The sequence below is a fragment of the Acipenser ruthenus genome, chromosome 4, assembly GCF_902713425.1.
Source record: "Acipenser ruthenus chromosome 4, fAciRut3.2 maternal haplotype, whole genome shotgun sequence".
NCBI classification, from domain to species: Eukaryota; Metazoa; Chordata; class Actinopteri; order Acipenseriformes; family Acipenseridae; genus Acipenser; species Acipenser ruthenus.
The window spans coordinates 13,353,000-13,378,510 of NC_081192.1; the positions used below are offsets into that span (position 1 = coordinate 13,353,000).

Here is a 25,511-nt window from a genome sequence, read left to right on the forward strand (position 1 = left end):
CAATGTTACTTTGAACTACTGTACAACCACGCATGTGTTCTACAAGGTTCTTTATTGGCTCAGTGCATTTTTTTGAGGTATCACACTGACTGCAAATTAATTACGTTATATTTTAACATTAAATTAAACTTAAACTCAGTGAACATGTTAAAACTTCAGTATAAAGCCATACAGGTAAAGAAAATAAGGAAATGCATTAATAAGTTATAAAACAGTTTGTTTAATATTATAGTAGGGCTTCTGTTTTTTGGTTTTTATAAATTGTATTTTTCGGTGCTTATTTTTAGCTATTTTCGAGTTTTATGTAAATCTGTTTTTTGGGGGCTTTCGTTTTTGATATACTGTATGAAATTTGTGTTTTTGGTTACTTTCCAAACTGCTTGAGCATTTTTTTTTCTGTCAAAATATGTATAGTAGTAACTGGACAGTACTTGCACACTTAAGTTGTACCTTCATTCCTTTGCTGTCTTCCATAATGAAATCCCCGTGGTCATGGGCACATTCTTCTGGGTTTTTTGTGTGTACGCATTTTTGTACATTTTGCCACAATTCTGTTTGAATTCCTCCGTATCTTAACTGTAATACAGCTTTAAATCCCACTAACAAGCCTCCATCCTGAATGTAATCTTGTTTTAAATCTCGCAAGCGGAGTCTCCAATAGAAATGTAGGAATATGCTGTCACTCAAAAGTGGCGGGTTTAAAGTATTCAGAACGAATCAATGATAGTTGCAAGTCAAGAAGGCGGGACATTGCCCAGCAGCACTGGGAAATGTATTTATTACTATTTTTGTAGTAGGTTTTATTTTTTAATGGGAAAAGGGTAAAGTCAACGTGAATGGGGGAGTGGGGAATGGGGGAGTGGGGAATGGGGAGTGCTTACGTTTCAACCTGTGTAGCTTCGAATTTTTCTTATTCTTACTGTGATTGGCTGCAAAGACAACAGGGCTAGCCAGAGATTGGATAATGTTTGTTGGATTGTTTGTTCTTCTGTACAGTTTCTATTTTCGGAGATGTAGTTGTTAGTGAAAGTTTTAGGGGAGGCAGGCAAGCAGAGCAGCAAAAATCAGATTTTTGAATGTGTAAAAACGGCAGGTACGCAGCTTATCTGGACCGCTGCCAAAAGGTTTGGAAGGAATTTAGGAAACAAAAGGATCTGAAACAGAGACAGTAGGGAGTAAATACCCTTTTTCACAGAAACAGCTTTAAGCCAATTTACCAAAACATCTGGACCCATCAGTGCTTGTGTGTGAAAGTTAAGCTCTGTGATTAAGGGGCCAAGGTGACATCTGTCACCAGGGGGACTGTGTAAACTCTATTTGCGCTCGGAATTGAATTTTCTCACAGCAGTGTAAATAGCTTTCTTTTACTCTCAAGCATCATTTAATTATAAGCACTGATTTTGATAGTTGTGCCAGGACGCTTATTCACCCGAGATCCACCTGTACACGTCTGTGTGGACTGCGCTAATTAAATCAGGTGGACAAATTCAGTCCCACGCATGTAGTCACTAAAAGAAATTGGCATTTCAACCCATTGAATTCAATGGAAAGGTAGAACATACAGTTCAAAGGCCAACACCTATCCATTCAACTAAAGAGCAAGCTCTGTAGTTATTACATGTCTTATACTGGTGTCAATTTTATTATCTGCCGCTAGGAGGTGATCCATTACATCACTCAATACTGAATACATAGACATTAGGCCTACATTTTTTTTTTCATATGGTCAACCATTGACTGCCAACAATAAACACTCAATTACATTTTTTGCTCCAACATCTTTATGGGCCTGCAAGTAGCCAACACATTATTTGTTGTCATAAGCCATTTAAAGAATTATCTCAGAAAATGTGAAGTTTTGACAGAACTTACTTATTCAATTCCAAAGCCTAAGCTATTAAAATAAACATTTTAACAAAATACATATAGTTTATCTAGCTTATCTTGCTAGAATTATTTAATGAAACCCACCAAGCCACAGAGTCTTCAGTAATACAGATAAGGGCTCAATTGCAGTTCACAATAAAGAGCCAAGCAAGATAAGCCTACCATGACATGTTAGACTAAACAAGACTATCTCTGCAGATGGGTACTGCTTGTTAGAGCTAAGCCAGAGATTCTGAAACTACAGCATTGCGACCCAGGGTGCACCTCATAACCAGTGCTCCAGCCTTGATTTACAGTTAACGAGAGGGTACAAGGAAAGTATTTTTGATGCATAAATAAATAATTAATGAATACCTTCAGACAAGTAATTGTTAATGGACTACATTATATAAAGTAACATGGACAGTTGTCAGCATTCCATTCTATAGAAACATCAAAGTTTTAATCCTGTGAGCTTAAAAGCTGCGATTTACATTCCATGTACCTATTCAGTAAAACAAGATTGTTAGGAAGTTGTGTAAGCAAATTGGTGATAGCAAACAACATCCATAACTATTAAACACTCAGTACTGCATAATTTTGTTATGCTAAGAGAAACGTAATACATTCAATGACAAACTTTTTGACTAGAAGTCTTACTCAATGTCTTCAAATAATGTTATGGCAGGGATGAAATTCTGATGGTACACACCGGTACTCTGTACCGGGACTTATTTTGATGCCAGTACTGGGTTCCGGGACTTATTTAATCTGCTTTTCATCCAACACGGATGCATTCCATCCACTCACACAGTCCACTAGTGCAGCGTTTCTCAAATGCGCTTTCATTCAGGACAGTTCGTGCTGCTTGCATTCTGTTTCCTCATACTGCTTCTGCTTCTAGCTGCTATTGGCCACCATTAACATCAGTATAATCACTGCAAGCTGATTGGCCAAGCTTTCATTTTGATTAGATTTCATTTTGGCATGAGTCACAAATCTCCACCCATTTCACTTTGTGTCAGTGCTCATTCGTTGATCAACGAGAGAAGACCTTAGCAGTGCAACGTGAAGACAGCGGTGTGGAGTAATTATCATTGTGAAGTAATAATTATTTTCTTTAGTGTGGCAGAGAAACTATCTGAATATTCGAATGACCATTGTTGCACATGAATTTGAAGGTAAAAATCCACATCAGTGTTTGCCATAAATTACATAGTTGATAAATATTTAGAAATAATTATCATAATGTGTTTTGCCTTGCACCGATTTACCACATTGACAGAATTTGCACGAAAGTTTCTAAAATGGCAAGTGATGTGTGGGACAGTAGGGATTAACATTAAATAACAGGATCAACAAAGTGCTGCTTCAGATTCGGTAAGCGAGTCAGAATCGGGATACAGGTGGAGGTGTGCTTCACGCTTTTCAAACACGGGCCCAACTTGTAAGGTACATGTTAAGCATAGTGATCAATGTTTTGTTTTGTTGTGATTCTAGTATTTTCTATTATGAGGACTGTAATAAACAAAAACCAAAACTGTGAGGTATTTTTTCTTTGTACAACGCCCCCTTTTCTAAAACATTTTGAAGAGCTTATTTAAGATAAATGTGAGTTTTAATTTGCGTGTACATCTAAAAAAAAGGGCAGAAGTAAACCACAGTAATGACATTACTTTATGAAAATGTGTCAATTTTGCCACTTTGTTTCCTGTGCAGAAACCATAAAACCAGGAATAAAAATAAATACAAATAGTATGCTTTTATACTCTTTCTGCCTGAAAAATATTTTTCTTGAATAGATCATGGTAATTAATCTACACAGAAACACAACAGAGAAGCACACACAATATATTATTGTAGGATAATTAATAAGTACAAAATAAATAAAAGAAACAGGGATATATGTTCTAATCCAAGGCTATTATTGTAGCATGGCCGGGTCCTGTTGTAGGCGAGTACCCAGGGTCTGGAAAGTACAGGGATGATTTCAGAGAATACATGGATTAAAATGGCCAATTACATCATTAGTAGTAGTAGTGCCTGTTACATAAGAAATTTTAGCCCCTATTATACATTTTTGACTTAGACATTTTTGTATCATTTTATTCATAGCACAGTTGTTTTTTTATACCATTTTTTATAACATCGTCTCTTTTTTTTAGGATATATTGAAACAAAACCCTCTCTACAGGAGTTACTGAATAGTGTCATCTTGTTTAATCCTTGTCATTTAAGGTTTAAGTGTTATATTACAGTACATGACTGAGTGATACATTCAGAGGATACAAAACTCAGTATTTATGGTGAATTGGTTATAATTGATCAGTTATTTTTTAAGGCTTACTTTGTATTTATAAATGTATCGTGTACCAATATGTATACATTTTAAAAGTATTTGTTCATTGGTACTCAATTTGTCTCAAATTTTAAATGTTTACACCCAGCCATGCATATGAGTACCTGCACTTATTTGTTGAGAATTTCACCCCTGTGTTATGGTCACCGAATTTATTTAAATAAGTTTAGTATTTTCATATCAGCAACATCTTCAGAGAAAGTCCTACCAAGGACTCAGAGACATTACTTTGTATAATAATGGATTGGAATGTATTCCAGCCTGTGTGGGCAGGTCATACAAAAAGCCATTCGACACAATGTGAATGAATGAAGCAGGCGACGACTTCAGAATCTTAAATGGTGCAAAAAAAAAAAAAGATTGTCTTATCTTTACTGATCGATCTTTACAAACACAAAACAGTGAACTAACTATTGAATGGTGATCTAAAACGACTATTACAATAGTGCTAGGCGTTTGGCACTTTTGAATCAACAATAAATCAACAGCTTGTCTAATTTGCGATGTTCTAGGCAACTAAATATGTCTTTAAAAAGAGTGTATGTTTTTTTTTTTTTTTTTTTTTGTTACAGTGCAATATGAATAAAGCCACTTATAGGATGCAAACAATACAGGTTATTTGTTTTAGGCGTCACAAGCAATATTACAGTAGTACTGTATATTGCAAAACAACTTTGTTACATAATTTCAATATATTGATTTAACCCAAGTAGCTTTTTATACGTGTAACTTATTAAATCAAGATATATTAGGGCAGCAGTGTGGAGTAGTGGTTAGGGCACTGGATTCTTGACCGGAGGGTTGTGGGTTCAATCCCCAGTGGGAGACACTGCTGTTGTACCCTTGAGCAAGGTACTTTACCTAGATTGCTCCACATAAAAACCCAACTGTATAAATGGGTAATTGTATGTAAAAAATAATGTGATATCTGTATAATGTAAAATAATGTATAATGTAATATCTTGTAACAATTGTAAGTCGCCCTGGATAAGGGCGTCTGCTAAGAAATAAATAATAATATTAATTGAACAGTCAGAATAGTGTACGTGCCATACAGACGGGGCACATTGTGCACTGTACTGTTGTTTTATGTCATCATTGATCATTAAATTCAAAAGGAGAATAATTATTTCCAGCTCACCTCTTTGATTGCACTCCACGGATGATGCACAGATCAGCAGAATTAATGATAAGTAGCTTTTCATTTTCCACTCTGCATGTGGATTAATTTTATTTTCACAGTAGATGACAGGGAATGTGATTTTTTTCGCAAATACTTGTTATTGTTCGTTTTGCTTTCAAACCCGAATCCCCTTTCTTCCTTCTTTTTCCTTGGTTTGTCCTTCGCTTCACCAGCCACCCCCTCTCCTGATGAATATTCTCTCCTTCATTCAGCACCAACTTTTGTTTCTGAAAACTCTGTTTAGTCCATCCCGCTACAAACTCACACAGGCTCTGGGATGCACCATTCCAAACCGAGTGGGGTTGTTCAATCATTGGTCACCAGAAAACGTAGACTACTGAATGAGCACTTAAAAGATCATATGCATATATTTATTTTAATGAAATATTTATTTAAAAAACTATTTAATGCGAAGTTTTCTTTAGTTAAGTATCGTTTGACCAAATTATCACATGTGTGAATAAATCCCTCTGACTTGGTATGTTCCCCTGTCGCTGAGGCAGCAGCCTGCCACTAGCCCATTCAGCCGTTAAAATCATTTAACATGGAAAAATAGGAACGACCCTTTATTTTAGTTTTTGTTTTTTAGCATTACATTGAATTGTATATGAAACACTTTTAATCAAAACAGAAGTAAATTGTACCCGTTTTAATTGTGGAATCTGTTTCTTTGTGGGTGGATCTCTGCTTGTGCACTTTTATAAATTCACTTTTTTGGATATAGTATTAACTTTATATCCATTCCAGTAGTATTGCAAAGTTAATTAAAAATGCTAGAATTACATTGTTTTTAAGTCGTGCAAATTTCACACTTTCATGTGTGTTCTTATTTCAAAGAAATAGGCAGACTAAAACAAGGAAAGCATCATAAAATAGAGCAGGAATATTGTCGTTTTATTTATTTTTATTTTAATGCACTTACTGAATATTATTACTATCCTAAAATTGATAATATTTCCCTCTTACAAATTCTACAGAAACAGAAAAGTTAGTGATGTATATTGTGGTTGGCAATTTATTCCAGAGTGTAATTTGACCGTTTCAGGTGTTGAGAGATAGAAGTCTGTAAATCTGTTTTCTGGAACGTTCTCCAGAATGGCCCACACTTGTCATTACTTTGGAGTTAACGGACGTCCCGTTAGGCCAAAATTGAGATTGTCCCTGTTTTCAGTATTAATTTTTTGTCCCAGTCAGAAACAGTAAAATTGTTTTGCTAGGCCTATTGTATTTAATTTAGTCAAAACTGTAGCAGTGTGATCAGCAAGTTGGCAACAGAGCAATGTGTTATTCAAAAACAAATTAAATAATCTTATGGATTGTATAATAACTCTGATTTTGTGTTTAATAATTAATATTCTGTTTAACTCCCTGGACCATGTCTATTTATTTTTAATCTAAATTAATCTAATTTTGGTAGTGCTGCAATCAAGCCTTCTACATTACTCCCTATTGTGTTTTTGATGAATATAGACATTTTTGTAACACCCAGTTTTTAATTTTTGTGTTATTATCTACTTATCTGAACTGCTTCAGAGTTGCTACAGCTTCAATTAACTTTTTTTTTAACTCTGAAATCTGATAACCCTACTGGTAAAACATCTTTATTTTTCAGTCTTGGATCATTATATGGAGCTGTTGGAGGTGCTGTTTTGTAACCAAAACTGATTTGCAAAAAGTGAGTCAAATTCTCTAAGACGAATAACAGACATTGTAAAATGCTATCTTAATTACAAAATCAAAGCTTTACTGTACTGTTTTTCATGATTCGCAACCAGGCTTTACTATCTCGTAATCTTGAGCCTTCAAATGAGCATGACCTGTGGCTCCAGGCAAACCAAACATAGTACAGCTCATCCAGAAATCACAAAAGCACAAACCCATCGATAGAACATAAGAACATAAGAAACATAAGAACATAAGAAAGTTTACAAACGAGAGGAGACCATTCAGCCCATCTTGCTCGTTTGGTTGTTAGTAGCTTATTGATCCCAGAATCTCATCAAGCAGCTTCTTGAAGGATCCCAGTGTCAGCTTCAACAACATTACTGGGAGTTGGTTCCAGACCCTCACAATTCTGTGTGTAAAAAAGTGCCTCCTATTTTCTGTTCTGAATGCCCCTTTATCTAATCTCTATCCTTGTTTCTTTTTTCAGGTCAAAAAAATCCCCTGGGTCGACATTGTCTATACCTTTTAGGATTTTGAATGCTTGAATCAGATCACAGCGTAGTCTTCTTTGTTAAAGACTGAAAAGATTCAATTCTTTTAGCCTGTCTGCATACGACATGCCTTTTAAACCCGGGATAATTCTGGTTGCTCTTCTTTGCACTCTTTCTAGAGCAGCAATATCCTTTTTGTAACGAGGTGACCAGAACTGAACACAATATTCTAGGTGAGGTCTTACTAATGCATTGTAAAGTTTTAACATTACTTCCCTTGATTTAAATTCAGCACTTCTCAGAATATATCCGAGCATCTTGTTGGCCTTTTTTATAGCTTCCCTACATTGTCTAGATGAAGACATTTCTGAGTCAACGTAAACTCCTAGGTCTTTTTCATAGATTCCTTCTTCAATTTCAGTATCTCCCATATGATATTTATAATGCACATTTTTATTGCCTGCGTGCAATACTTTACACTTTTCTCTATTAAATGTAATTTACCATGTGTCTGCACAGTTCTGAATGCTGTCTAGATCATTTTGAATGACATTTGCTGCTGCAACAGTGTTTGCCACTTCTCCTATTTTTGAGTTGTCTGCAAATTTAACAAGTTTACTTACTATACCAGAATCTAAATCATTAATGTAGATTAGGAATAGCAGAGGACCTAATACTGATCCCTGTGATACACCACTGGTTATTTTGAGGTTTCTCCTCTAATCAGTACTTTCTGTTTTCTAGATGTTAACCACTCCCTAATCCATGTGCATGCATTTCCTTGAATCCCTAGTGCGTTCAGTTTGAGAATTAATCTTTTATGCGGGACTTTGTCAAAAGCTTTCTGGAAATCTAAATAAACTATGTCGTATGCTTTGCAATTATCCATTGTCGATGTTGCATCCTCAAAAAAATCAAGCAGGTTAGTTAGACACGATCTCCCTTTCCTAAAACCATGCTGACTGTCTCCCAGGATATTGTTACCATATAGGTAATTTTCCATTTTGGATCTTCTTATAGTTTCCATAAGTTTACATATAATAGAAGTCAGGCTTATTGGTCTGTAGTTACCTGGTTCGGTTTTGTCTCCCTTTTTGTGGATCGGTATTACGTTTGCAATTTTCCAGTCTGTCGGTACAACCCCTGTGTCAAGAGACTGTTGCATGATCTTGGTTAGCGGTTTGTAAATAACTTCTTTCATTTCTTTGAGTACTATTGGGAGGATCTCATCCGGCCCAGGGGATTTGTTTATTTTAAGAGCTCCTAGTCCCCTTTAACACTTCTGCCTCTGTTATGCTAAAGTTATTTAAAACTGGATAGGAACAGGTCGACATGTGGGGCATGTTGTCCGTGTCCTCCTTTGTAAAAACCTGTGAAAAGTAATCATTTAATATGTTTGCTATTTTTTTTTCTTCGTCTATGATTTTGACATTAGTGTCTCTTAGACATTTAACCTCCTCTTTGAATGTTCTCTTGCTGTTATAATATTGGTAACATTCAGTCTGAAAATGCTTTGAATGAACACATTAAAGGACATACTTACTTTTACATTCTTTTTTTATTAATTATTTTATAAAATGTATTTAGGTGAAAATCAACATAAAGTTTAACATCTTGTTTATAGATGTGCAGGCAATTGATGTATTCATATACCTGAACAAAATGTGTTTGAGTGAAACAAAAATACTACAACGTAGGAGAAATGATCACCTAATCCAGTGCACAAATTCACAGGGAGGAAATAAGTGGATATGATACTACTGCTCAGACTGCATGTGCCCTGTGTTCATGTACAGGGTTACATACACTTGATCTTTGTCACATGACTGGGATTGGAATTAACAACTACCTCTACCTCATATAGGATACAATTTGTGAAACACCCTGGTGGTGAGCGGTGGCTCCAAGCAACAGACTCTACCACCAGGTATAGAGACAAATATCTTCTCAGTTTTGCCTGGACAGTCACAAGAGGATATTGACAATACAATTTCAGAGAATAATAGTGCCTGCAATATTTATGGTTTATCTTTTCTGATTACTTTTACCATAAAGAAGATCCCAAAGTTAAAGCATAAGGGGAGTCTCCTCTGTTTGGTGTTACCATAAAATCTGCAATGTTTCTGTTGTGTGCTATATGTGCATGAGGAGCTGCATGGTCAATTTGATTTGAGAGAAGTTTGTATGATTACGTAAGCAACAGTATGGTGATTTATTCCAGGAGTATTGTTTTTCTTATAGGTCTGCAGTTCGTCTGTGTGTGTCAGTCAAAATCATCAGCAAGGTCTTGCACAGACTTCAAAGCCAACTTTCTTAAACATCAATGGAATAAGTGTCATTAATTAATTTCATGGTGATGATTTAAAGTTTCTCACTGTCAGTTCATTGCCTAGCAGAGTGCAACGTTAATAAAAGTATTCAAACATCAGCTTTTAAATAAAGTTCATGTTTATGTTTTTTTAGGGCAAATTCCTCTTCATAGCACAGTAGTCCCATTAAATAATGAATTATGTTGCCTAGATAGCTCACTTGCATAGTCATTCCTGACAATAGGGTTTAGCATTGATCTGAAGCAAATACTGTAGCTTTAGAATGAAAGACAGTTTGGACCATTCTTTAGCCATTTGTTGTTTCAAATGCTAAAATGTATATGTTTCTGAGCTCTCCGCATGTTAATCATCAATTTGTTTGTGAAATGATATTTCACTGTTAATATTATATCACAACTGTATTTCATATAAGCCTCGATAGCTAGTAGATTCAAATGTGGGTTATTGGGTAGGGCTGTGCTGATCCTTGTATTCGTACTAGTAATTTCCTTCAAGAAGTATTTTTCAGGATGTCACAGAAGGTTCTGGCATGTCCCTTTTGTGCTATAAGTCATTAGATCCTTTTGCATGGAAGGCCTTGGTTGCAAGGGTGTGCTGTTCTTTGACGGACCCAGATTCAGTTTTAATGTTTGGGGGGTTTGAAATCCAAGGTTTCTATAATGAGTGATCTTTTACATATAAGAAATACCTTCTGGTACCAAGAAAGAATAACATCAGTTCAAATGTTACAAGTTGTGTGATCCATGCTCTGAAGATCTCTGATCAAGCTGATTGCTGTTGGTGTCGTGTTCAGAAGTCTTTGCCTTTGAAGACAGTTCCTGTCCTTACAGTATATTCTACACTTCCATATATAATTTGGGAGGTAAGAAGCATTTGGAATCTATATCTCTCTTATATTGATGCATTGCTATAAGGTATATGACTTATGTTTTAGTCTATGAGAATGATATATTGGATGTTTTAGGACTTAGCTTTAGCTTTAGTTTTATGCATGCGTAGCCTTAGAGCAAAACATGTTGTAACCATAAATGTATTGAAGTATTAATGCTATTATACCTGTTAAGGCATTGGACTGCCCAGATTGCCTGTCAGCTGGGATTCGTCGTAGTCTGTAACTACTCAATCCATTTTTATCAGTTAATAAACCGACGGGGTAATAATACTACTCTGATTCGTTAAAACTTCAAATCGAATGAGTCTGTGTGAATTTCTTGATAATTAAAAGTCATCTGGATACGTTGCAAGCCCAGTGCACGAACGATCCACTTACAGGAGTCCGAACCATCTCTATGTCCTCCTAAACGTCTCCCCTTAGTTTAAGAGTGTGCTTAGAGTATATATATATATATATATATATATATATATATATATATATATATATATATATATAAAAATAAAAAGAGTATGTGCAAACCTGACAAGGAGGTATTAAATAAATCAATTAATTAATGTGTTGATTTCAAAACAAGAAAAGCAACTGAGTATCAATCAATTAACCTCTGCATTGAGTGTTTTGAAAGCTGATTGGAAGTGAATTTTCCCCTCATCCAGAGGTCTGCCATTTTTACTGCCATATTGCCATGCCGAGGCTGTAAACTGAGAAAGAAAATTCATAGTGATCACAGATACCGGATACGTATAAGCTTACCCGCAGTTTGCACAGTAACTTTACAGATTACTATGTTTTACTCATGGGTAAAAGTGGCCAATGATCATTTTGACTGAAACTTCTGAGGCAAAACCCATTTTTGGCCGAAGCTCTGGGGTTGTACAAGCTCTCAGATGCATTCTGAGACATTTTGCACCACTTTCAGAAGCAAATTTAAACTTGTCTATAGAAAAATAAATTCAGAAATGACTTCACTCTGTGAGAATGAACTTTGAAATAAATGGCCCACAGTGATTTTACCCTTGAAATACCCCAGTTAGTTATTCAATTTGCATTAATTAGATAGCGTGCCACCTTGCTATCTGTGCCATGTTTGCCCGATGTTTTTGTACCAAAATCCGTTTTGGGTCGGGATAAATAAATGGGTGAGGTAGAAAGGTTCCCCCTCTGTGAGAATCAACTTTGAAATAAGTGGCCCAAAGCAATTTTACCCATGAAATACCCAAGTTACTTATTCAAGAAGCTGGAATGCGAAGAAGCAGCTGGCAGAATAAGAAGCAAACCTCAGCATTGTGTAAATAGTGTCGTGCGGACTATGGGTCAAACCAATGATTGTATATGGGTGCGTGGTCCTCATGCTTATGCCATGTGTTTTAATTTCTCCATGGGTAAAGAGTCAGTAGTTTCATATTACATTTCTACCAGACATATCCATGTTTCCTGTGATTTACACAACTGTGCTATGCTGCTACATTGCTTTATTGCACTTTGCTTTGATTTTACTATAGTGTAGCCCCATTAGGGAACTAACGGATAATGCTTTAATGACAAGCAAGAGATAGGGTTCATATTTTCAAAACTATTACTCTGAGTAGTTTATTGCTAGTTGTATACCATTAAAATTATTTTATTAATCTCTAAATTGCTAAAATGGTCTTTGCCTTAGCACTTCTTGAAAATAGGATCCATAGAATTTCATGAGCACCCAAAAAAGACGTTTTTTGTGTGTTAAGATGTGGGGTGTTGTAATGATCCATTAATAAAGATTACTGTACCTTTAAGTACGTTTTGATAGTTTTTAGCACCACTTACTGGGTTGCACTCTGTTTAGAATCTCCACAATGCGGAGAGGGCAGAGAGCTGTGCAGACATGCCTTAGGGATATCCAGAGTAGCATGGGTTAACGAGGGAGCAAAACAATAAAAAGTACCTGACTCTGTGACATGAACTGCAAGACTATCCATGGGTCTGAAATCTGTGTCTGGATTGTCAATGCTGATTTGATTTCTGGCCTGAATTAACCAGCCAGTCCATTACTACAAGGTCTTACCCTACATTTATGTCAAAGTTGAAATGAGGCTGTGAAATGCCCAGTTTGTTATGAGATACGTAAATGGCCTGTGTGTATCATAATAACTTATTGTGATACGCTTGTAAAGACACAATAATATGAAGGTCAATAGACGTGTGGGAGTACACTTGTATTGTCAATGCCTGCATTGTTTCTTTTCCATTTGCAAATTATGGTTTTTATTATTATTTAAAGGTTAGTCATACTGTAACAAAGGTAATGATGGTAATGATGTAACCTTTTACACCAACCTTTTTCCACAAAATAGTTTTATAGGATGTATTGTTATATAAACAAGCGATAGAGCTCTGCATTTTAGAGAAATAGCTCCATCTAGTGTGAAAAGTGAAAATTGATGCTTTAATTTATTGTGGGATATTCAACAGTGACTTAACTGAGCTGCCTTAAAATTTATAAACATGGCTTTCAGTACTCATTTTATTGTATTTGCAGCACTGTATTTATAGTGTGTGTGTTTGTGTGTGTGTGTGTGTTTGCGTGTGTGTGTGTGTGTGTGTGTGTGTGTGTGTGTGTTGTGTGTGTGTGTGTGTGTGTGTTTGCGTGTTAATAATTTAGATTACAACAGAGTAAAAAGGTGGTGGGATTTAGAGCCATCACATTGTTAAGATAATTAAAATCGACCCTGTACGTGTTAACAATCTTACCTACCACAAATAAGTATGTACTGTAGACAAGCAGCTTCTCTGTTTATACAAGTATTGTCAAACTCTGAAGAAAACAATATGGAAATTAAAATATACTATAAGGTTACATTTTGACATGCCTATTTTGCAATAAGGTATCTGGCTAGGCTACTCTGAACATGCTTCTATTGATCCAAAGATTTTTGGCCAATATTTTGATTTTCAAGGACATCGGTCTCCCATCCAGGATGGTGTAAAGACATATTTACATATCAAAATGAACCAGAAATGTACAGTATTTCCTAAGGTGCTGTTTGAGATACCATGTTAAAAGTTTACCGTGTCATTTCTCATTTTCCTATTACTATACTATGCACCTGCTATGCAGGGTAAGCTTGCTGGATGATGATTTGCTGTGCCCTAATTCGCTATGATTTTATACACTTTACTATGATTTTACCAAAGTAAAAGGTAAACACTTGATAACAGCACCTAATCAAGTTTAACTATGTTTTTTTTTTCTCCTCCTCACATTCTCCACACGTTATAAGGCCATCTATCAATAGTTGAACAGCCATGCAAGGCCAATTGGAAAGATTAGCCCAGGACTTCCTTCAACTCTTCCTCTCTTTGTTTAAGGCTCAACAAGTGTACTGTAAATGATGATGGGACAAATCGCCAATACCCACATTCTGTTCATTGAATTCTGATAGGATGTTGAGCCACCGCTTTGTATCCTATGGTGGCGACCAATCAAATCCCAGTAGCATATGTTAGGCAGTATCTGTCCCGTGTGCGCAATCATATTAGCACTCCTGTGTCCCCACAAGATAGACAGGATGCAAAGGTGACGGCAGCCATTGAACTTGCTCTGCAATCAATCTGAGCTGTTTTAAAAAGCAAAAACCTCAAGCCATGTCAAATAGTTGCCAACAAGCTATGGGAAGATCCTAATTCACAAGCCTAATTAACAAGATTTTCCCTCGTTCAATAGTTCTTTTGAGACAGTAACTGTCTCTACCTCAAACACGCCAAATCAAGGCTGCTACATCTACTATGCCCACAGGCTTAGGAAATGAGCTTCAGATAGCCTAATGTGAAATACAGCATGGTGTTTATAATTTTATAATTCAGTAGGAAATTAATAAAATACAATTTGAATTGAACTACTGTTTAAAAATGAAAATCCAAGTTAGAATAAGAAATGCACCACACTATCAGAAAACAAACTGTGCACTCAGCATACCATGAATTTGGATACAGTGAGCAGTATCAATAGACGCAACTTCCATTTGTTTAAGGAAATTCTTGGGGACATACATGCTGATGCATATGTGTTCACTTGAAATATTAGAGAACAAAAACAAATGCTTTTTTATCATGACAACTATATCAAAAGGTTCTTATTTTCACATTTTTCAGGGTTACTACAAATGGAATAATGTGTACATTTGAATTCCATGCACATGGTTAACACTGCAAACTAATGCAAACTACAAGGGATTTTAAAATGTACGTTTAATAACAGTTCACTAAAATTCTATGCTAAATAAAATGCGATTTTCTGTCACAATGACCAGTTTTATGATACATAGATGCTATAGTTGGATAGTTGGTGGTTTTCAAGGACAATTGCTACCCCCTCCCCAAATCCCCCAATTCACCACAAAGCTTTTTGTATGCAGTTTTATATCCACAGTGTAATGCTGTTATAAGTAACCAAGGTATGGCTGTTTACATTTGTATTAATAACTAAAATAATAACACAATAACACTCAGGTCTGAATTATTGGACCTCCGATCAAAACAGTGCCTGTCTAATAGTAAAACAGTGTTTGTATTCTCCTTTCCACTGCACCATCTTGTGGCAAGTTTTTAGAACTGCTTTTAAAACATTATACAATATAATAATTGAAGGTGCATTAGTGAATGCACTTTTGTAATAAAATGTATATTTGTTTAACAAAAGAGGGCTACAGTACATTAGCCCCTCCCCAATGTGTTTAGTATCTTGTGTTTTAGATTAAATAAAGCAGCACAGTATTCTGTGGTGTGTTACAGTACATTATTATATATTTCTTAGCAGACGCCCTTATCCAGGGCGACTTACAATTGTTACAACATATCACATTATACATTATTTCACATTATACAGATATCACATTATTTTTACATACAATTACCCATTTATACAGTTGGGTTTTTACTGGAGCAATCTAGGTAAAGTACGTTGCTCAAGGGTACAGCAGCAGTGTCCCCCACCTGGGATTGAACCCACAACCCAAGATTCCAGAGCCCTAACCACTACTCCACACTGCTGCCCTACATGTGAATAGTGGGATTGATTTAGGTTTTGCTCCAGGATGAGGCTCAGAATAGCATGTTGAATTGCACTGTACTTTGTAGTACTGAACTATATCTTTTACTTCATTTTTGTGCTGTGCTCTTGGACATGGCTTTAGAAATGTCAATGACCACTTCTGCTCCATCCAGGACAGGTCTTTGTTTCCACCAGGTTCTGAATAGTTTAATTGAACCAATTAAACCGTACAGGTTAATTATCTCATTAAACCAGATGCTGGATTGAATCAAAACGATGGTGCCTTCATATTCATTATTAAGATCGCTAAGGCAGTGCCATAAACTTGAGTTGCCCATCCCTTGTTTAGGTAAGAGGAAGGCATATAGACGTTTTAATGAACAATGGGAGACAAATAACACCTGTCTAACACCTCAACAGTTGAACTAACACAGACAAAGGCTTTAGCCAAAATGTTTGAACACGCGTGAGTGTAACAAATTCCTAAAGCCCTAGTAAAGCAATTCAAATAAGTATGCAGGGGATGTTGCTGGGAAAGCATACACATTTTAATGAGTACACACACACCCTATGCCAATTTGCATTGGTTAATGATAAATAACAAACTTACAGAAAAAAATAACTTTTTTTTTAACAGTAGCTTCTCTTCGTTTAGTATGGTATTTAGCAAGTGGGTCCATTGTAAGCTGTTTCACCTAATTGCTATGCAAGTAACAAGGTAATTGGATGTATCCTTACTTGTATAACATAGAAAATAATATACTCAAATTCCTTCTTGTAAACCATATGTTTGGCTGTGTACATAATAATTTATCTCATTCCACCTGCAGTGATGCACAGCAAGAGATATGCATAAATTATTGGATTTCTCACAAATCCCCTACAAGCTGGTGGCAGATACTGTAAGTGATCTACTGCACTCCTCTCTCATTTTGCCCCTAGCTCCCCCAGGGCCTATCTTTGCTAATCTTTTACTTTTCCACAAGACTGCTGATTGAGTAGTACTTTCTCTTATCACACTTGCCATGCTTGATAAAAGCCTATGGCCTTCCCTGATAAAGTTTTAAATTCTGCAGCTAGAGCTAAGCATCACTGGTTAGCAGTGTTTGCTGAATTCTCAAATATCTGATACAGAAGAACACAGATTCCACATTTAGCTCATTGTCTGTTTACTTTAAAAGGCGATAGACAGTAGGTTAACTTTCAAAACTCAATCCAGCCATCGCATCACTCATCGCTCAAACTTTTGCACTCTGCTCTGGATCATCTAATGTGCCTCTTAATACATTTACAATCATTCTGTGTTATTTTGCTTCAAAATTGAATCATTCAAAATTTGGTCATTTTGTTCTCTATCAAAATCCACCTGGCATTATCTGTGGCTGCAGAATCCTAGTTGCCGACAGCTTTTGAGGACCCCCTGTTTCTAAAGAAGCCACATGATGTAGTGATCTTTCAACTTGTCTGGACCACCCTTCTTCATACAATTAATATTGTGGCAAGCAGAGATGAAAGGTCACTGCTTGCCACAATATTAGATCAAATTAAATCTGAAGATACTTACCCTTTGATGAACTTGGGTCTCCCCATAGAGTGTGTTATGGTTTGTTTGGGTTTTGTTAATAAAGTTTGTAAATTGAAAGGTTTCATTAAAATTTGGTAGAAATGGGGTTAAAATATTAAACTTTTTTACAGCAATTTTACAGAATTCGATTTTCTAATATATTCCTTACATTTGTATTCATTTAGATTAGCCACAGCTTACCCATAATTGTTCAGCATGGAAGGAACTTACATTTCTCAGAAAGCCTTATAAGTTTCTGTATAAAACAACACATTTTACTGAAAAAATATATTAGTGTGTGGTTAATGCTAACAGATATGATTTATTTCGTGATGAAACTTTTTTTTTAAGAAGCTTTTAACATTATATAATATTTAAGAATCTTTTAACAAGAATACTATTAAACAGTAAAGTAGTCATCCTTCCAGCTAGGAGTCACTGGCAGTCCATGTAGGGACACCTCAGTGCAGAAGAAGTAGCCCTAGGCTGAGTGATTATTTTTTTTAAAAGAGAGATTTTGAAGAATTACACACCCTACAACCATCTTTGAAAATTATATTTCACTCACATTAACATAATTGTAGGCATTACTTCCATTTTTGACAGGGCCAGTGAAGACTTTTTGTGCTTTGTCATGTTTTTATAAAGTTTTTTTTTTCTGCTAATGTCTTTTAAATCGAGTTACCTTCTGCATTTCTTGCCTGCTGCCACATCTCCTTCTTATGCTGGTTGTTAACAGTCAGTTGGAGAGCAGAGGCCAAATGTTACAATCTGTTCTCAGCATCTGCTTCATTGAACTGAGCATAGATGGATGATGTAGTTCTAACGCACAAGACAAATGAATGCAGACCCCTCAAGATGAATGTAATCAGGACAAATAAAATACTATTTCACACCTAGACTTTACTACACTATTACCACCAACTAAATCCCAGCAAACTTTGTTCCCACTTCAGAATTTTGTCAAAGAATATCGGCAAAACAGATTTTACAAAGTGAAAGTCAAGGGAAGAAAGACCAGAATTTTCTAAGAGCAGCATTATTATTATTATTTATTTCTTAGCAAATGCCCTTATCCAGGGCGACTTACAATTGTTACAAGATAGCACATTATTTTTACATACAATTCCCCATTTATACAGTTGGGTTTTTACTGGAGCAATCTAGGTAAAGTACCTTGCTCAAGGGTACAGCAGCAGTGTCCCCCACCTGAGATTGAACCCACTACCCTCCGGTCAAGAGTCCAGAGCCCTAACCACTACTCGACACTGCTGCCCCACACTGCTGCCATTGTAGCGATATCTCTGTATAACAAAGTATACTTAATAAGCAAAGGATTTGTTTTTAAATCAAATGTTTTCTTTCTCATTAATATATTATGATTGATATGCTGTTAGGAAATATTATAGCATGCTTTTTTAAACTACAATGCAAATGTCTTTGGCCAAGTAAACCAAGTGTACTACAGGCACCACTACTCATGCCCACTGTACACCTGGCCAGAAGGGTTGCTGTAGTGCAGGGAAGAGCAGCGGTCCCCAACGATTTTACCTCACCTACCCATGATGCTACCCAGTAATTTTAATAGTAAACAATACGTTATACTGCATTTTTACATGACTTCCTTTGAAGTCATATTTAGGATTTTGTATTCCCATAAAAAACAATAATGCAGATGCAAAACAAAAATATAATTTAGTTCCATGTCTCTATATTAGCTGTATAGAAAATATGTTACCTCAACCTTAAAGTCAAACTGCTTTTATATGAATCGCTCATAATTGTTAATAAGCACAGTAGCCTACCCAACCCTCCCCCTAAACACACGTACACACACTCTTAAATCACTTAGGCTTGTGACCGTATTAGCTTCACTGCCTGAATAAACAGAAGGATCAGCAGATAAAAATACACACTGGACAGACCATACCAGTCAACTTAAGGTGGTTACTGATAACAAAGATCACTATATAGATAGAGATAAGCTAGATCGACTGCTGCCAAAGATCCCCTTTGCCCACTAGTCTAGATTAACCTCTTTCAGGACATATGTGGCGGGTCGCCACTATGTTTGTTTATTGCTTTGTAATTGATGCTTTATTTTTAGGACAGCCCTCCCTGATTGTCCTTTATATCCCATCCTCGTTGCCAATGTGTGGAACCATTTTAATTAGCTAGGGGTGGATGTAGACGCCAGCTATAACAAGCACCGTTTCACACAGGTGCGGAATGTCAAGAAAGGGGGCGTGTGCGGTAACTAATTAGGATTTAAAATCACAACCGACTGAGATAGACAGATATGCAAAGCTGTGGGAATGTCGGCTCCATACGTTTGTTTGCGAGTATTACCCGTTGTTGGAGGTCATGTAATTGTTTTGAGCTTTCTTTTGGTCTAAACTGTTTCATGCAGTTAAGGCAGTGTATATGGTTGTTAAGTGGTTGTAATCAACCCGTACCTGCTGTGTGAAAAGTTTGAGCTGATGTGGTATTGACAGTCCCTATGGGAGTTAAGCTTTTAAACATTTTAAATGGAGTTGTGTGTGTCTGTATTCCTGGAGCCTTTCTTGGCTTAGATTACTTAAAGGGGATTGATTGGTGTAAGAGTGAACTCGAGTAATTCAGTGTTTACTATATTACCCCATGTTAAGACGTATTCTCATTGAATGAGAGTAATACTGGTAACAAGGTTATTGGAGAGTGATTTGCTATATTGTTGGTTCTTTTTGTTTTTCATGTTTTGGTGGATTATTATTATTTTGTGTGATATTCATGTGGTTTGGAGTGTATTCATTACTTGGTTGTACTATCATATTTTAATTGTTTAGTGTAATAATTACTTATTTTACCACTATTGTCCTGATTCTATGAGCTGCCTGTTTTAATTCTACACTTACCTGTATGAAATCCAGTCTTTAATTACTTCATTGATGCTAATTGTAACAACTTGCATGGAATTCAATTTAATTCTCATTGCTGTTAACTGTAGTTTACCTGTATTGAAATCTGATCTTTGATTATTTATTTTGAAGTTAATTGTAATCTACTAGTGTTACTTGCCTGCTATTGTGAGTTCTGTATTTTAATCATGAAAAGAGATTTTTAAATAAATTGTTATACTTTTATCTCTTGGCTATCGCTCCTTGTCTTTGCCCAGTATAATGTTTTAATTGCCCTATATAACGAACCTGTGTACCTTGAGTTATCGGGTAAATTTAAAACGAAATTCTGAAGGCATAATACCTTCAGTGGTGTAGTCAATTGTTTCTTACATCTGACTCGTGTTTATATCGGGTCTGGGGTGCTACATTTATATTAACGTTTATATACAAAGCCTTGGTGTACTTCTTGACAGCAACCTCTCCTTTTGATGCCCACATCTCCTCTGTGGTCAAATCTTCCCTTCTACCATCTTCAAAACATCTCTGAAGTCCATCCCTACTTTTCCCTCTCATATGCGGAGATACTTTATCATGCATTTGTCTCCTCTTGACTCCACTACTGCAAATCTCTATATGGTGGTCTCTCGGCACGCACCATAAACCGACTGCAGCTAGTCCAGAATGTCGCTGCCAGGATCCTTACCAGATTTAAAAAATGTGATCACGTAACCCAACCGCCCCTCCCCCCCCCCCCCCCCCCCGTCTTGCCCAGCTGCACTGGCTACCTCAAGTTTAGGATTATTTTCAAAACTCTCCTGCTCACCTACAATGCCCTTCATCATACAGGTCCAGAGTACCTACTCAACCTGCTGACCCGCTATGTCCCTGCCCGCAAGCTGAGGTCCTCCGACTCTGGCCTGCTTGTTATCCCCAAGCGTAAGTGCACCACACTTGAAGAAAGCTCATTTAGCTTCATGGCTCCGACTCTTTAGAACTCTCTCCCAGCTTTGGTGCGTGATGCTCCCACCGTCGCTTGCTTCAAATCAGCTCTCAAGACCCACCTATTCTCTCTTGCTTTCCATGCTCTTTAAGCATGATATCTGCTATTAGCTGCTGTGTTGCTGCTACTATTTCATGGGGACGGGGGCATACGTGGTGGGTTTATGGCTTTGAGCTGGGAGCAAAGATCAGAGTCCACAAGGGGCAAGAAGGAGGAGGGGGGTAGATTAGTAGAGGTTGCAGAGGGCGATGGGGAGTGAGTGAGTGAGTGAGCAGAGGACGGGGGTGGGTGGGACAGGAGGCAAGTTATTGAAGAGTTTGCAGATGTCTGTGATTTTGGAGAAGAAGGAGGCAAAGTTGTCAGTCGAGATAGAGGAAGATGGAAATGGGGGGCTAAGGAGGGAAGAGAAGGTAGAGAAAAGTTTACAGGGATTGTTAGTAGAAGACTGAATGATAGTGGAAGTATAGTGTTTGGCAGAGGTGACTTTAGAGGAGAAGGAAGAGAGGAGAGAGTGATAGAGATCCAAGGCAGCACAGAGATTGGCTTTTCAGCGGAGCACAGTTTGGTACAAGCCGAGCGGAGCACGGAGGAGGACTGGAGCGGGGAGGGGCGTTCAGGTCAGAGGTGAGGGGGCAAAGGTGAGTTGAGGCAGGTGAGGGAGGAGAGGAGGGTGGAAGTAGCCGAGTCTACAGAGAGTTGGGAGAAGGAGTCGATAAAGGGGAGGTGTGAGTGAGCAGCAGAGGAACAGGGGAGAGGCAGGGAGATCAGGTTAAATTAGTTATATTTGCAGTGGCAGGGAGAAGCCAGAAGATGGGAACAAGAGGAGAGGATTACAGGGATATTAAAGTTAGTCATGGTAGACAGCAGTAGAGGAAAGGAAGTAGAAATGGCTATGGGAGGGGGTAGTACTGAGAAGGAGTCGAAAATAGACAGGTACTACTAATAATAGTTTTAGTGTAATATGGGGCTGTCTGTTTAACATACTGAAGTATTGATACAGATTAACTTCACCAGTTTAGCATGGCTTACATTCAAAAACAACAGAAGCAGATGAGACGCTTTTCTGACAGTCCCCGAATAATATCCCCAATATTTACCTGGAAAACACGGAAACAAATTATTTTCACTGATTTTCACCCGTTTTGATTTATTTCAATAAACACTGATATATTCCTATAAAATAAAAAAAAATAAAAAAAATACACAGCCTTGCAAATAATAAAATACAAATAATAAATTGTTATAATCAGAATGCTTTGTAGTGGTGCCTTTCAGTTGGTTGAATAACTCTTAGGAACAAAATTCCTGAAATGACAATGGCCTATCCTGGCAATAAAGGAAAATGTTTGCAATGCATTTATTCTGTTTGCAGGTTAGGGTCAAAGATGTATGATTCCCATGCCGTCATATAATATGACTTGACAAAATTGTATCCTATGACCTTAATGTAATCAACGTTAGTTAACAGTGAATTGAATTGACAGTTGCAGCTGCTCAGTGAAACTCAGTAAGTACCCAGGCAGAACAGAACAGAACAGCTGATGCAGCCTCCTACTCTTTCTCTATACCTTTCTTTTTTAGTGGCACCCAAACAGTTGAGAACTTTGTAGCTTGAGGCAATCTGATAGGAAACATTCAATTGTGTAAAAGATAAGACCAGCAACCAAAATCAGCAAAGTTTACCTGAATGGAGAAAATTTGAAGTCGTATCAAAAGAAGTTAACTTTTTAAAAAGAAACAAATCTAGCATTGATAGTTGCCATCTTTAGGGAAGCTTACTTTAGGAAATGCACTGGGAAGCTTTGAAAAAGGACAAACACGCAGTTTAAAGACATGGGAGCAAAGCAATCGAAAGACTTTGCCAAAGAGGAGCTAAAGAAACAAGTTATAAAGAAAGGCAAAACTCCTCCCAAAGAAGATGGATTGTCATCCGCTGATAGAATAAGAAAGTATGCCACCAGCCATTTTGGGTTCAACATTCTTAGCTTGACCATGAGAGGAATGTCAGAAATCCCTGAGCCGTTGTGGGAGCTGACTGAAGTGGAGAAGCTCAATCTGTCACTAAACTGCCTCACCATTCTCCCTCCTGCAGTGGGGGTGCTGGAAAACCTAGTGATTCTAAACCTGTGGGGGAACCAGCTGACCAGCTTGCCTGTGGAGATTGGCCTGCTGAAAAACCTACGGGTGTTGTTCGCCTACAAGAACCTCCTGACCGAGGTTCCAGAGGAGCTGACTGACTGCAGAAAGTTGGAGGTTCTCAGTCTGGCTAACAATCTAATCACTGGCCTCCCCATCTGCTTCATGGATATGGTCAGCTTGAAGAAGCTGAATCTGAGCCACAACCGCATTGCTCACATCCCTGCCTGCGTCTACGGGATGAAGAACCTGGTCTTTTTGCACCTTGCCCATAACAAGCTGGAAAACATAGCAGATAAGATCCAGCATCTGGAAAACCTAAAAATCCTAATAGTCGAGGGCAACTGCATTCACTCTTTACCAAAAACCCTGTGCTTTCTAACCTCCTTGGAGTTGCTTAATGTAGATTTTAATGACATTCAGCAGGTCCCTGTGGAACTGTGTCAGCTGAGGCGATTGAAGAAGCTTGCTTGCCATCCTCTGGACAAAGGGCTTCACATCGTCCATAACCCACTTTTTAAACCACTGGCCGAAGCTCTAGATGGGGGACTTAATGCCCTGTTTAATTATCTTAAATTATTGCAATATAAATAATGCTTAGGTTGTATTATATGCAACTGGTACATGTTATTACAATATATATATATATATATATATATATATATATATATATATATATATATATATATATATATATATATATATATATATATATCCTAAACAAAACAAAAAACCTTCCGTACACTGCAATGCTTAAATCTTCACAAAGGTGCTGACCAATATAAGGTAATGTCTATAAAGAAAGTGACTGTCTCTCTCAATTTATGCCAACCAGCCGGGAATGTTTCAACAAATCTTTATCCTTATGATTCAGGTCACACACCTTGTGGTTTTTCACCTTTTTCACCTGCGGTTTTTCAACTTTTCAACTTAAAGTTGTGGACGTGGATAAGAAATGTTTTTTAAAAAATGTATTCTTTGAAGTTAGTTCAACAAAAGAAATAAAATGAATTGAATCTCGGAAAACTTGAGTAGTGTGGATCAATAAGAAAAGGTGTGTGACCAAGTTCTCTCTGCAGTCGTGAATCATAAGGATAAAGGTTTGTTGGAACATTCCCAGCTGGTTGGCATAAATTGAGAGAAACAATCACTTTCTTATAAATATATATATATATATATATATATATATATATATATATATATATATATATATATATATATATATATATTGTACTACACATGTAAAATACTAATATTTAATTTTACCAATTTTTTTTAGCATGATAACAGAGTGCTGGATTTTAATTGTTCTTAGCAATTGTTGTTTTAATTTTTTAATAATTATTTGGAACTATATTTTTTCCTTCCATTTTTTCAGAATAACATAATGATATATCTATAGAAATTACAACCCTGTCCAGAAAGAGCAGGATTACATATTAAGAGAAAGTTTTACTTTTCAAAATACTGTGAGCTTGTAAAACCAGTAGTAAAAATAGCCAGTAAGCATGAAACCAGAAAGGTCAAGTAACTGACTGGTTTCAGATGTTGTTAGTAATTCGCTGCCTAAAATGTTGTAGCTACTCTGGATAGAGAGGTATACTTTCTTTATAGAATAATGCTCTTGTATTAGCATGATATTGATAAAGGCATTGGTCAAAAACATTTTCTACTTGAAATATTGTATTATAGTCTTACCCTGGCATTAAAATGAACAGCCTGGAATTGTGTTATGAGAAACTACACTTTTTTGAAAGGCTAAAGCTTACTTACATTTTGCATAAAGTATAAACACTGAGGGAAAACTCAAGGGTGTTTTATTAAAGGAGCTTTTCTTCTTATGGTATTTATTAGGGTCTGCATAAAGTCTCTTCAAAAACACAATCTAGCCTTTGAGTTCCATCTCTAGAGTATTGAATAGCAATTATTCAGCAAAATAATGCTTGATCTTAGTCAATAGACATGTATAGCAAAACATACCCCCCCTCATGTCTTATTTAAACTGCGAACGCAGGGCTACTGAGCTGTAATCTACAATGGAGAATATCGAAGCGCTTCCCATTCTTTGTCTGCAGCACGAGAGGGAAGGGAGGAGGAAAAAACGACCCTACACT

General features: G+C 36.8%; 2 protein-coding genes across 2 annotated transcripts in view; one reads left to right on the forward strand and one right to left on the reverse strand.

Annotated features, from left to right (window-relative positions):
* Positions 1-5,634, reverse strand: part of LOC117400698 (laminin subunit alpha-1-like) — a 66,439-nt gene extending 60,805 nt beyond the window's left edge. The window contains exon 1 of the mRNA XM_034000978.3: positions 5,367-5,634. Within this exon, the coding sequence (XP_033856869.3) occupies positions 5,367-5,430 (64 nt within the window). The 5' untranslated portion in view covers positions 5,431-5,634. The remainder of the gene's footprint in view (positions 1-5,366) is intronic.
* Positions 5,635-22,872: 17,238 nt separating this feature from the next.
* LOC117399352 (leucine-rich repeat-containing protein 30-like) lies at positions 22,873-23,991 on the forward strand. The gene has a single exon (XM_033998449.2). It carries the CDS (start codon positions 23,095-23,097, stop codon positions 23,989-23,991), a length of 897 nt encoding a protein of 298 aa, XP_033854340.1. The 5' UTR covers positions 22,873-23,094.
* The last annotated feature ends 1,520 nt before the right edge of the window (positions 23,992-25,511 follow it).